The following is a 14965-nucleotide window of genomic DNA, read 5'->3' as shown; positions in this document are numbered from 1 at the left end:
CTTAGCTGAACTAAAAGGAAGCATTCCTGTGACCTCTAGGAACCTTCTGCTTCTTCAGACAGGTTCATGAAGGAGATGCCTCTCCACCTCTTCTGGTGGGGAGAAAATCCACACCTCTTATATGCATTTTGACTTCTTAATTTAAACAGCAGCATTTTGTGGAATCATTATTGACTGCATTATATTTTATGTCCACAGGGAGTCAGAAATGACTAGAGGAAGCTGGAGACAGAAAAGTAAGATGAGAAAACTCCCCTCCCTTTGTCTCTGAAACCACAGAATTCACAAAATCAGTCTGGCACCACCCAAATATCTGCCAGCTCCTCAGAGAGAATCCCAAGTGTTCTAGGCCTTTGCATCACATTTAGGTAGCTGTCACAATCCTGCTGAAAAACAAACAGATCATGAGGGAAAAAGGAAAACCAGGTGTAATTTGGACTTCCATATATAACAAAAGCACAAACCAAAATGAAAACCCAGAAGCATGGTGATGGCTCACTCACAACTCATAGCAGAGATGGTTACGAGCAGCGGATGGGAAGCCAACGCATCAAACACAGCCTCAAAAGAAGAGCCCAAAAGAACTGTAAAACAGAGAGAAACCCAAAGAAAAACATGATAAAAAAAACCAACAAAATGAGAAAAAATTAAACAGAAATAAATTAAAAAACATTCAATATTGTATCCCAACAGAAACCTGTGTCTTATTTAGCTGTTGCCATCTCCCATCACCCTTCCCAGGGCTGTTGGCCCATCCTGTGCTGAGTTTCATTTAGACACGAAACACACCAAGCCTTTTGTGAGCCTGTGTGATTTGTGAGTGCTCTGTAAGTGGTGAGAGGGGGCCCTCTAGGGAAAACCTTCCCCTGCCTGCATATCACACCTAATAACTGGAGAAACAAAGCTGAGAGCAGCCATGCAGACAGCCTTACCACAGAGGCCACTCGTACACTTCTACTGCGCTTTTCCTTCCTACAATTATCTGATGTGTGCTCCTCCCTTCCTTCCTCTAACCAAACTGATCTAATAGCCTACAAGGGGATTTGCTCCCTCATCTCTTGCCCTTTTCATCCAGAGCAAGTTCTAACATTAGCACATAAGTTTCCAAACATCAACAGCAACATCCCCTTTCCTATTTGAATTGTTACGGGTTCTCACCCAAGATATTTGGTTTTTTTCTGCAACCACTACCTTGCTTTCTCACAATCAATCTCCATACAAACAGTGGCTTGCCAACTTTACAGGTTTCACAGCTGCCAACTTCAGGCATGTTCCCTTTCCCTGGTGACTGCTGCCGTGCTCCACTGTCCGTGGGGGGATGCAGAATGGTGGTTTGGGAGAGAGCAGGATGAAACTCAGGGCTGCTTTTAGGTCACATGAGCAGTCATTGTATCTGTGAATGGCACAGCAGAGAAATCTGAGGGACATCCTCATCAGAGGCAAAAATTAATATTATAATATATTATATAACCTTAAAACTCAATTCAGTGACCTGAGGAAAGACCTAGACTGAGAGACACTTATTCCAATAGAAATCAAGTAATCAAAAGCAATCCACACAATGGAGTTTCTTATTCGAGTCTTACTATTCCCTTTTCCTAAAAATGTGCAAATCCTAAGAATCCCATAAATTTAGCATGAAATTTAGTTTTGAGAAAGCTATTTAAGTCTCCTGCTATTCTTTCCAAATCAAAAGACACAAAGCAGTTGAGTTAAAATGCCATCAATCCTACTTTACTTTAGGAGAGTTCAAAACCTCCAATGAATTCAACATCATTAAAGAACAAGGTATTTTGTCTTTTTAAATAGCATGCATCACATGATGACAGCACTTGAACTTGTGCTGAAGATGAGAATGCCTTTCTCACAGCAAAAACAAAGAACGAGTATTTTTTTTTAGTCAAAAGCTTATTTCAGTTGTAATCCTATTATTCAGTTATCATGATTTTTAACAAGAGAGCTTTGGCCTCAGAGCTGCACTTGTTTCTTACATGCCAGGTCCCATAAGGTGAAAAGCAGCACAGAATATCCCCACAGAAAGAACAGAGTGCTAAGTAAGAAAGAGACAATTTTCATCCACTGAAACAGACCAAGGGAACTACTGAAATGGAAATGTTTTGGAGTCACATCTCCTTTGGGATTTAGAGCTCAAAACACTTTCCTGGAACCAGATGGAGATGATGATTCCTTTCCATCAAAAGGAAGAAGACAAAAGGCAGCTGTGGCAATCACTGAGATGCAGCACACTGAAGTTCAAACCTCCCCACATGTAAACCCCATCTCCCTCCTTCCAGAGTACACTCTCATCCCTAAGCCACAGGGTGCTTTGAGATGCAAGTTAAAAACACACAGGTTGGAAATGATACCTTTTGCATGGAATACATGAATAATTATTACCAAGAGGGAGGAAGTGTATGACCTGGCAGCAAATGCACTTACCTGACTGAGGGGAAATCTGACCTGCAATCCAACTCAAATCCAATATTCACTCACTTAGGGAGCAAAGCCTCTGCTCCCTCATCACTGGCCACAGTAAGAGTTTTATATTCCCCCCTCCATTTTCCAGTGGGAAGAATAATCAGAGCTTCAAGTGGAATAGCATCAGCCAGAAGGAAAGGACACATTCAGATGTAATGTATACCCCCCCGCAGCTTGGTAGTAAAAGCACTCAGAGATGGAAAATGGGATCTCAGTCCCCAGCAGGTATACATAAAATCTGAGTCTGAGTTGTCCTTCCTTTTCCCTCACCCCCTCAGCAGCTGGTGTGTAAAATAAAACCAACACCAACCTGATGTAGATGATCTGAGGTCACACTGGCTGACCCTGGGCTTTACAACGAGGAGAGCAGAGAAACAGGCACATGTAGCAAGATACCAGATTCCCTGCTTGCTAAGAGAGTTTCAAATCCATCACCTGGTCTGCTTTCCATACATGTAATTTGAACAGCATTGGATTTCTGTAACTGTGGCATTTTAAATCAGAACATAATTTCACTTCTCAAGTCCAAACTTGCTACTCCAGCAATTAAAGTAACAATGAGAACCATAACATAATTTTTGTGATAATCTGTTTTATAGCTAACCTGTTCCCAGTGAAACTGCATTTCTACTATATATTAAATGTGCAGTGTTTTTAAGACTTAGGTCCATTCTTTTTCCTTTCCCTCATCTCTGAACACATGTGACTGTGCTGTGTTTTCAACCTATTCTGTGATTACCTTTTTACAATACAAAATTTGAGACAAAAATTATGATCCCACCCAAGCTAATATAGTAATACAGCTCCACAAATCTGTTATTCTACTCCAAAATGTTCATTTCTTATGCAATACTACAGATTTACATGTATTTCAAGTACAAAGCAGGTATAAAGCTACTGGGCTTCTCTGTCTATCTGGGGTATTAGGATGTAGAAGTTCCTGTCCTCTGTGTTATTTTATAGCTCATTTTCCAGTGGGGGGGGAAAACTACTTAGTAGAAAAACATGCCATCATCTCCTCTTCTAATACCTTGCTCACTGCAGCAAAGTTTATTTTTAACACTATGCCCAGACATTTGGAAAATAAATACCTTTTTCTCAATTAGCTGACACATTTCTTCAGCCTTCCTCACGCTCTTCTGCACAGGCTGTGTGCACTGTCCTGCCTACACCATCATCCCTGTGCCCACTGACTGCCTCGTGCATGTGCAGTCTCTCCAGCAAGGCACTGCAAACTGCTGCAGTGCAGTCTGAGCCACGAGGAGATGGAGATCTAATCAATGGGCTGCAGCTGACTAAGCTAAAATGAAATGCTTGCTGAGCAGAACAGTCCACTGTCATATCCTGCAACGGGAGAGAGGCTTCAGGAAAAAACACAGCCTTTATTTTCAAATAAATAATTAAGATCAAGCTGCTAAACCCTTGAATGGTTGCAATTAATATTTGTGGAGCCACGGGGAATGTGTTTCTGAAGTCAGGGTGTCACAAACAGAGCAAAGGCACAATGCCTTCTGTACTGCACGTGACAAAACAGGCAGAGCCAAGCAAGGATCAAGGAGTTCTTGTCCAAAACCTGACCTACATTAGCACAGAAGACCTTCATGACTCACAACACCTCCATTACATAAGCATATGTTGTTCATCATCTACATAACAATGTTTATGTTCATTTCCCCCTTCAAGTTCACATTTTCTTCTTAGCCTTAGCTCTCCATATCAAACAGATTCTGCTAGTCCAGCTCTCTGCTATAAAAATTAATGCAAGATGAAAAATTTGACTTGTGCACATTCTAAAGAAGAGAATTCTACATATTTAAAAAACCCTAAAATTTTCTCAGTTCATTCCCCAGTTGCTTAGTTCTGTTGTCTTAGCACTGACTACTGATACTGCTGCATGGCAAAGGTGAGCTGTACGACCATGGTGAATAAAAGACTGCTCCTGTCTCTATCTGAACCACAGCAGAAGGTTGCATCTAGGGGAAATAACAGTTAAATCCTTAAAACAGATCACTGCATCCTGTAATATAAAATTTGTTATGAAAGGTCTTGGAATTCTCCACAAAACAGACTTTTTAGGAGGGAGGGAATAAAGGAAGGGGAGAAAATCAGGAAGAAAAAACTGTTCTCATTTCTCAGAAGAGTATCCTCAGCAACTGCAAGCACTTACTAACTAGTATTTTACAGACTTTAATAAAATTCCTTTCATTCATCTTCTTGTGCATGTTATAATTACCATCTTTTCAATCCCACTTCATGCAAGTTTGTCATTACTGTCTTCTGAACATGGCTCAGATCTGCAACACCTTCTTTGAAACTGGACAGGTGGTATCCCATGCATCAGCAACCGTTACCTCGTCTAGATTTGTACAAAGGCACTAAAAAGGTGGTGTAGTTTTCATCAGCCTGTTCCATATGGACCATAACAATTGCAGCACTCAGGTAACCTGCCTCCACTCCTATGGGAGATGCTTCTGGATATCCTACAGGTAAGGTCACAGGGAGCTGGGCAGATGTATTCTGTTCCATCTGGCATGGGCAATAGTAATTTTTAAAAGGCATAATGATGGTTCAGAATGAAAATTTGACACTCTCCTAAAGAACAGAAACAGCAGAAGTGTAACTACCTGGGATAGCTACCTTTCTAATTAGGAAAAGTCTACACAGCTTTTCTAAGGGAAAGTAGCACATCACCTGCAGAATTTGTGCATACAGGCAACGACAAGCTAGTCCATACAGTACAGCTGAGTTTTCAAAAACATCAGCCTCTCAAAAGGTCCACAGTACAAGAAATTGCACTGCAAAACACATTTCTCTCATTTGAGTGGTGTCAACTATAGCTGTCCTCTAAAGAGGCAATAAACAAGGAGTTTTGAAATCAGCCAAATTCAGAACATGATTTCCTTTATATCAAAGTTTAACTGTGAGGCTGGTTCTTAATGTTTAACAAAAACTTTGGCATGAAAAGCATGAGAATTTTGATTTAATTTTCCCCCTCTCTTTATGGCATTTATAAGCAGCACAGTAAACTGATAACTAACAGAGCTGCAGCAGCTGTGACAGCACTTAAAGCAAGGGTGTGAGAGAGCCCAGGATGCTTCCTTACACACCTTCTGGTCTCGACCATCTTCTGTTTTATGGAGCAAGGTAAGTTCCTGCAGACTGCTGCCCAGCAGACTTTGTAACACGTGGCAATGGGCAAGCAGTAGAGGGGTGAGACCATTCCTATGAAAGCAAATCTGTGCCACAACAGCTCTTCTCCAAGGACTAGCATTTGTGCTAATATTAGCATCCCACACAAGGGAGATCAGTTTTGTTTTCCTAGAAGCACAGGATAAATTCAGATTCAGAATAAATCTGGATTTAGTTATGTCAAGTGGGCCATAACTTCACAAATGCTGGTCTATCAAGCTGAAGTGTCAAGTATGCATCCTCTGTAGAGATACAGAGATCAAATCCATAACACTCCTCAAAGGCTCAGGAGAGTAACAGCTCCCTTTATAAAAGCTGCTGGGACAGCCCTTGAAATGATCCCACTTCAAAGCTTTAATCAGTGTCTAGAAAGTAAGAGGCAAGAGGTAAGTTAAAAAAAACCCCAAAATCCAACAAATCCACAGCATCCTAAAGACCCAGCTCATTATCTGTATTACTAGAAAGTCATTCAGAATTTTTTTTAAAAGGTGATAATAAGATTGTGGCTCTGAATTTCAGAGGATATGAAAACAGCTGATACTTTTACAGTATTATTCATAAAGTATGACAATGCTTCTGAAACTGTAGGAAACTGCAGAGAACCTATGTGAGCAGAAAATTTCTGTTAACAAACTGAATATGACTGAAAGCAAAATCCAGACACGCTTCCAAAAAAAGGGAGCATGCCCCTTCCCTCACCTATCTTGTGTATTTTACCTCAGAACCAAACCACAGAAATACTGGGCTCAGGATTTTTCAGATAAATCTGAAAAATGTCTTCTCCATGGATAAATGAAAGGAAAGAGAATGGAGAAAAAAGAATTTACCTTACTGGGCTGAAATAATATCTCTTCAGTGAAACAAGTGATAAAGTTCTTATTAAAAAAACCCAAATGCAAAAACACCACAAAATGTTTCATCTCTCTTGCCTTCATACCACCCATCTCCTTCCATCCACCTCCTTCCTAATCCTCAGTGCATTACTCGGGCAGCAATCACTCTGTGCTTCTCCAGACAAATGCCTTGGTCTGATAAGTGGGACTCAAAGCGGTATCAGGCAGCAGGGACACAAAAGGAGCAAAGAGCCCAGTGACTATTGCATAATGTTAAAAGGCACTGAAGTGAATATTTATGTGGTTTTTTTTGCTGTATCATTTCTGTCAAAAAGCCTGACCCCCTGAAGTGCGGCGTGGGAGAACAGGTACATTAGGTATATGAGACTACACCCTGCATGATCCTCCTAGATCCCAAATGAATGGAGACTTTTCACCACTTTCAGGACAGCACACTCCCACCCCTCTGGGGATGCCATGTATCTTTTTAGGAACAGATCATACCTCATTCTTCCTTCTATGAGACCCATCTGTGTCAAGCAAGCAATGAACCACCAGGTTGAGCAGAATGAAGACAAACTTTCTCAGAGTCCTAAACTCTGACAAAGCCCCCCTCACCCACACCAGCCCAAGCAGGACACAGCTTGCAAGACACAGCTGAAGAATCTTTTCCCTGGAAAAGGCTGGATGTAGAGCTGTTTCTAAAAACAGGGCCCAGGGGCAAACTAAAAGTGAAATAATTTTAAATTACGGTGAGAAAGGAACAAAATAGAGGATTCAAAAGAAGAGATGTGGAAAAATTAATTTCTTTAATTGTAAAGAAAGAACAGTGTTCAAACAATGGGACTTGAAATACAGACGTAAATAATTATTTCATTAAGAAAAGAAGGAATTTTGCAGAAAATCAAGTACCAGTTTCAAGCTGTAATGGACTTCAATTCTGACTGCAGAAAGAGGAAAGGAATGGGACTATATTTTGTGAAGGGCAATATGGAGAAGGGTTATCCCCAAACTAAAAACCATTGAAGCAAGTCCAGTAGTATATAATGTGTCTCTCTAAGAATAAGAGGCAGGCACAACCTTTGGAGCTGCTCCCAACTACACAGAAAAAGAAAACTGAAAAGACTTATGAAAGAAGAAAAAAAAAAAAAAAGTAAAAAAACTCCCCAGCTATATTGATCTGCTAAAGACACAAAATCTGCTCACTGGCCTTTGCTTTCTTCCCACTCCCCAAACATAGGCTGCACTACAGAGTCTCTGTGTTTAGCTAGCACATTATCAACACTTTCCAGAACAACAATTATCTTGTAGGTGGAAAAAGTTTGCAGATCCAAAGCTGCAAGCCTAGGATGATAAACAGAGATATTGTATGAGCACTCTCTGCTTGCACTGTGTTCTGAAATAAATCTAGGAATTCTCTGACAGATCCTAGAATACCTGAAGCTTTACACATCCTTATGAGTGACCCCAGATAACAACATGCTGGTAAAAGAACTGAAGATAAAACCCATATTACATAGCACAAGTCATGCCCCCTGCCCTTACCAGGCAGGCACACTGAAATATCCCTGCTAGGAAATCTGGATAGGGGCAGTTGACATAAAACCAAAGCCAGGAAGGGTGAGAACAGCATTACAGGCTGCAGCTCACAGTAAGCTCAGCCCCAGAGATCAGGTCAGCTTTTAACTTCTAGCACACTTTTTCATCAAAAGCTTTAAGAATACATCAACCTGTTTCCCCAGACCACAGAGAACTGAACTAGACCAGTCCCCTGGGGCTACAAAAGTTACAAGGCCAGCACTGGGCTCACCCTCTTTGTTAGTCCATATTGTACTCAGTAAGCATTGCAAGCCTGTGGAAAACACAATTACCCTAAAGGAAATTAAAAAAAAAAGCCACACATCTTTTAAGACAAGATCTATCATCCCTTCTTAGATCCCCAACCCAGCTGAAGTCACTTGCTGCTTCTCACCTTGCAGAAAATGCAGTGCAATGTAACAACCACGCACAACAGCAACAAAACAAACAGAGCCACAAAACCTTTCCATTCCAAATCAGTTGCAGAAATGGAAAAATACTGCCTGAAATGTACTTACTGGTCGAACTTCCCCAGTAGTGTTGGTGTACTGGCGGGCCAGCCCAAAGTCTAACATGTAGCACTTCCTGTACGTTGAAGGTAACCGGCCCATGGCAAAGTTGGACTGGACAAAGAAGGAAAGAAAAGTTAAACTGATGCCAGCAGCTTGGGTAAGAGCGGCCATTTGTTAGCAAAATTTCATCATGTAGCTCCACATGCCTCTGGTGGAAACAAGTCAAAGAGATTCATTTTAAGATGCACCTTAAACATCATGATTAGAGAATCACTGCCTTGATAAGAAGTTCACTTTGCAGATGAGAGACTGAGGAGTCTCAAAATTGCTAAAATTCACAGTAGGTTAGCTAAATTTCTGCTGCTCTGACAGAGAGCTACATTTAACACCACTAGTTCTGCAGTGAGAACTCCATGATTTGCATAACAGGTTGGAGTTCTTGTAGGCAAATGCTTCTGTTCATAGTTCAGCTGCTAGCATGAATTATTTTGCCCTAACTCCCAGGATCTACATTTACTGCATTGCACTGCCTAGATCTATCTGAACATTGAGGCATATAGAAAACACCAGGCTTGGTTCTTAGTAAATAAACCAATAACAAGCAAATGGAGCAACTCCTTTTTTTAACCTCAGTCCTAAAGTTCTATCCTTTATCACAATGGGTGGCTGCTAAAGTATTTATAGCTAATCTCATCAGTGGCTGGTTTTCAGCTGAATCCAGTCAGCCAAAAGAAGCTGATTTTAAAAGGAGCAAATGAGTTTGCTAGAAAGAAGTTGGTCACAGGTAGGGCACAGCAACAAGTGTTCAGGTCAAGTAGTGAAGAGCTGTAGAAAGAAGACTGGCTTCTACAATGAGGCTTGGAATTACTGTGCTTTGCCTAGGCAGATGACCAACAATGTGACTGTGTTTCTGACACTGGAAACTGCTCCAATTCTTTTGGCAATCACTCATATAGGATTAAGATTATGATTTAGCTAAGTCAAATACGTGAATTAAGATTTATTCAAGTGATGCGTCACAGAACAAGACTTACTTTCTGAACAACTTTTACAGTGATAATTGGCTGGGCTCCAAAGGGCCATTCAGAACTGGACTGCTTCAATCATGGGATCTTGACTGGTGCAAGTATGATTGACAGCTACCAACCCACCATGGAGCAGCCTCTGCCAATAAAAGGTGGTTTGCTTTGCATTTAAGGGAAGGACAATACAATATTACTATTCTGCACCTACAGAAAATACCAAACATGTCACACAGTGGAAGTGTGCAAGGAAGCCTAAATGTATCTGCTGAGACCTGCCCATACTCCCACTGTCTTTACTGATTCAAGCAGAACAAACAGTCATAAAACCAAAGGAAATTTCCAAAACAACGTACAGGCTTGATGTCCCGATGCAGGAATCCCACAGAGTGAATGGCTTCTATTGATTCCAGAATCTGTTTGCCCAATCGCAGCGTTGTGCTCAGTGTGAAAGTCCCTCGAGGCTGACTCCTTCTGAGATCTGCAAGATTTCTGCCCTGAAACAGTCAATAGAACACTTAAACCACCACAGGAAAGCAGAGCCTTTCACAGCTGTGAGTTCTAACATGCAACACCAAAAAAGCAGACATGCTACTCAGAGAGGAGCTCACGTCATGTCTGATTTATTTCTTGTGTAAGATCTTCCAGTTGTTCATTTTAGTTTTTAAGTGATGCATTTGCTTATAAGAAGATCCCAGACTGTTATCTTGAGAAGTTAGCTGGTCACTATTTGTACATTAGCCATGGCATGGACAGCAGTGCCTCAGACTGGAGAGACCAGCATCTCCTCACTGTTAAACCCAGACCATACAGAAGCTGATTTTAGCACAACCTCTGACTGCTCTCTGAGCTTTCTAAAGATTAAAGCAGTACAAATTCGATCAGCAGGTCATCGTGCTGCAGTTTCATCAGAAACTTCCTAGCACACATTGTCCGGTTCAAGCTCAAGCCAGCGTTGTTGTGGCAGCACCACGATGGGGAAAGTTGTCTATCAAGAAAATCATACCCAAAATCAGGAGAGGAGGATTTTTCCACTGACTTAATACTTATCAAAACAAATTACTAATTTACCTGCAGTTAATTAAATTTCGGAGGAAAAACAAAAGGGCTACCAGCTATGCATGAAAATCAAGACAATTTAGGAAAGAAAAAGGAAAAAAATGACAGTGTAAATGCAAGAAAAAATCCCAGTGTTATTTGATGTCTGTCATCTCAGTTTTGTCTGTACCTCTTTAGCTTTGTAAAGAGAAGCTACTAAAATGACTGTATTCCATGGCAGAGTGCTCTTGTAACCCACAGAACTAATGCAGTTACCAACTCATTAAAAACACTAGGAACAAGAGCCTGCTGTTTCAGAGAACATTCACAAGGAATAAAAGCTATAGGGACATGCTGTTCATTGCTATGCTTTAGAATCTCTTCTGCTTCTGTAAAAACATATACAGAAGACTTCTAGAATCTAGAAGACATACGCTTATAATACAAGTCCACATGAATTCAAGCAAAATTCTCAACAGCAAATATATAAAAAATTCCAAACAGTTGAGAAGAAAACAGAGATTTTTGAAGAAAACAGGCATTTTCCAAATGCCATCTCTTCATCCCCTTATTTCCAGTTCTGAAGTTATGTACAGACATCAAGGTGCCAGCTGGCTCATGTAGCATATGACAAGTCTCTCAAATTGTTTTGAGCCATGTTTCACTTCAGGCTCTGGACCCTTGAAGAATCACACCTGACACAGGCCATCTCATAGATACAGCCAAGCCCAGATACAGCAGTCCACCCAGGTTTGCTCCTTAACATGAACAAAATCAAACTAAACCACCTCTCTAGTGGTTATCTGCTTGAATTTCTGTGACACTTCACTAGAGGCAGCACAGCTTTGCCATTGCTGTTCTGAAACATCCAAGTTACTGAACTGACAGCAGATCTTGCTTTCCACTGTAAAGCTGCTCCTTGAACACCAGCTCTCTTATCCAATGATAATATGGAAAGCAAGGCTCATTTTTTTCAGGGCTGCACACTGAAATGTGCTGTAAGTTTCCCCAGCTGCTATTGCTACCAGAGAAGACACCAAATGAGCATTATTTTCCAAATAAACACTGTCAGGCTGATTATGGAACAGTGCAGACGCAATGAGTTGCAAAGCTTGAGAGTGGAAGCCTCAGTCCTGGTGACTGAAGGGAGAACTGCAGTACACAACATTAAGAGTGACACGTGATAAACCATGTCTCAGCAGGTCTTGAAGTTGAAGGAGAATTTTAGCCTGAACAGTGATGGTGCAGAACTAGCTAATGCCTTATGTATCAACATCTTCATCTGCAAATAATGAAATTATTTTTAGCTCTGCCTACTCTACGAGCTCGGTTACATAGTCAAGAACAAACGAGAAAGTAAGAGAATCCATGCAGAGAAATTTCTTTCCAAGATAAAGTCCCTTTTATCAGGCTTGGTAAGGACAGGATTGGGAGGGTAGAAGCCTTGTTCTTCCATGAGCTCCAGGCTAGCCCTTTCAGGAATCATATTCATGCTCACACTGCAGCAGCAGCAGCAGTAGCCAGGTTTGTTTAGAAAGTAAAGTATTTTTTCTATCCATAACAGCAGTTGGGATGCCAATGGTGCATAAAAGGCAAAATCAAGCACCAGGAGTTTACTGGTTTTATACAACTGTCTTGCAAAGCAGAACTACAAAAGAATCAAAAGTTTATTTTAAAGAAATACTGGTATTTGCTGGTACCTGTTTTGCTTCACCTACTGCCTAGCAGTGCAGTCACCATGTGGCAGCTACCCAAGTATTTGCCCTTATTGACTTGATATCAGCAGTGTTCAAACGGGAGGAAACACTTCCACAGCAGAAGCTGAGTTACTGCTGAGCTTGGGAGAGACAGGGGAGCCAGGGATCACGGCCTTTCACAGAGAAACTGTGCTGCTGCTGTGACACCATGGCTCACCCTGAGCTCTGATACAAGGCATATTTTGAACGCTGCATCACAGCCCAGCAGGAGGTATTCCAAAGAGCTGCCACTGCTGTGGGTTGCTCCTGTGAGCATTCTGAATTGAGTGCTTTCCCCAGAAAATTGACAGAAAGTCATCTTAAACAGAAGAGCAGAGCTATGAAATATTTTAGCACATTTTGACTGGAGCCATCCCAAGGCATATCAAGAGCAACAACCAGCTCTTCTCACTCTCTTCCATTCCACCCTCTTTCTGTGTACAACCAAGTCTTTACACAAGTGCTTGGCCTTTTTCTCTCAGTGTAAATCCTTCCCAGTGATGCCATCTCTATTGGACAGACAGGAGAGGCAAAGCACAGAACTCACCTGAAGCTGCATGACCACATAATTAAACTTTTCATTTCTTCCACAGCCAATGAATCTGCAAACATGATCCTTCCCTGAAAAGAAACAGAAATGAACAGAATAGAACACAAGATAACAACCCTGTGATCATGATGTTTAGAGAAATGGTTTCTGATTCAGGGCTGGTACCCATAAAATGGTATCAGGTAAGGAGTTATGCATAAAAAACTGAGCTCAGCTCATTACACCAACTTTACTCGTACAAGCTGACTTGTACACACCACCACCACACTTACCTACAAGCACTGCTTACCTTGAAACAGCTAATCTAATGCTACCTCAACATGAGCAAACCCTGATTTTTATAATACAAAACCCTGATTTTTATAGTCAGACACAACTGAAAACCAAAAATGTTTATGGAAATACTCCACTGAAACATAAAAGCAATTTCATAACAACAGAAAGAAAAAAAAAATGGGGCCATTCAGTTCGGGCAGGATGTTAGTACAAACTACACCTATGCAGGCAAAATCAAACTAACTCAGGCAGCCCACATTACTCAGCTGGTCCTCAGGGGGGGAAGCAGAGGCTGTGGTTTCAGACCCTGACCTGTAATGGATTTGGGATGGTTTGCTCTCTGGATTCTCAGAAGGGGAAGGATGAGGCATGAATTCCCTGGTCACCATCATATTTTTCTGAAAAATCCCCTTGCCCAGGATTCTTCTCCTGGGAAGCTGAGAAGCCTCAGAGGAAAAGGAAAACAATATTATCTCCTTTGCTTCTCCTATGTTTTTCTGCTTTGGAATGTGGTTGGAGAGTGTTTATCCAGCATGTGAATTGTTTTAACCTAATGACCAATCACAGCCAGGCTGTGTCGAGGCTCTGGAGAGTGTAATGAATTTTTCATTAGTATCTTGTTAAGCCTTTCGTAAGTATCATTTCTCTATTCTTTAGTATAGCTTAGTATAGCATTAATAGAATAGAATAGAATAGAACAGAATAGAATAGAATAGAATAATAAATTATCCCTCTGAGAACATGGAGTTAGATTCTCAATTCCTTCTCTATCCGGGGGACTCTAGAAAATACCACATTCCCCTAATAGCAGGCTGCTGATAACAGAGTAAAGGCTGATATACACCACTTTGGTGAACTCTTGGTTCCTGGTGGGGTTTCCAAGCAGGGAAGGGCATGAGTATCCTTGCATAACTTTGCCCTATGTTTCTTTGTAGCACTTAAGCAATGGTGATTTGAATTAGTTTTTAAACCAAAGCTTATTGTTTGAAAATTCCCAGTTTTAAAGAAAAAAGGGAAGAACATGAACACATAGATTAATGAGTTACTGCACTGCCTGTAGCACACTCGGGGCCCTGCTACTGCTGTCACTGTGTGCACCACAGGCCTGGGGCATCAGAAACCACTGGGGACAGCAAGACGTGACAGAATAGGGACGTGGAGGGCAGCAGGAATCAAAGGAACAGCTTTTTCACTGCAGAACCAGAGCTTTGACCAGTGCAGTGCACACAGCTGTTGAATATGGAGCTCCATGCCAGGATCCTCAGTAAGAGCATCAAGAGCTTGCCCTTTAGGGCCCAGCAGCATCCCACCAGGACAACCACAGTCTCTCTCCTACCATAAGGAGGTAACAGAGCTGCTGGCAACCAGAACTGGAGGAATAGAGACCCTTTGGAAGAACAGGTTTAGGACAAACAAACACCAGTCCTAGTATCGACCTATATCTGGTTAGATGAACAAGAATGTTATGTATCTGCAGATCCTTCATGATTCTGGCATGGACATTATCCAGGCTCAGGACTGAATGTGCAAGACCATGCTGAAACCATTAAGGCATGTCACAAACCATACTTCAGGAAAAGATATTCAGAGATTAGGAAAGCACTCTCTTCAGTGTATCACAGAATCTTCTGTGTTGGAAGGGACCCACAAGGATCATTGAGTCCAACTCCTGGCCCTACACAGGACCATCCTCAATAGTCACACCGTGTGCCTGAGAGCACTGTCCAAATGCTTCTTCAGTTCTGTCAGGCTT

At 41.5% G+C, this 14965-nt stretch overlaps 1 protein-coding gene across 1 annotated transcript in view; it reads right to left on the bottom strand.

Moving 5' to 3' along the window:
- Nucleotides 1–14965, bottom strand: part of TTBK1 (tau tubulin kinase 1) — a 101717-nt gene that overhangs the window by 50842 nt on the left and 35910 nt on the right. Inside the window, exons 4-6 of the mRNA XM_030945081.1 lie at nt 12934–13007; nt 9969–10109; nt 8597–8701 (exon numbers count right to left, since the gene is read on the bottom strand). Of these exons, the coding sequence (XP_030800941.1) occupies nt 8597–8701; nt 9969–10109; nt 12934–13007 (320 nt within the window). The remainder of the gene's footprint in view (nt 1–8596; nt 8702–9968; nt 10110–12933; nt 13008–14965) is intronic.

The sequence above is a fragment of the Camarhynchus parvulus genome, chromosome 3 (genome assembly GCF_901933205.1).
Source record: "Camarhynchus parvulus chromosome 3, STF_HiC, whole genome shotgun sequence".
Lineage (NCBI taxonomy): Eukaryota > Metazoa > Chordata > Aves > Passeriformes > Thraupidae > Camarhynchus > Camarhynchus parvulus.
Note: the sequence above shows the minus strand (reverse complement) of the source record. Positions and strands in the feature narration are given on the sequence as shown.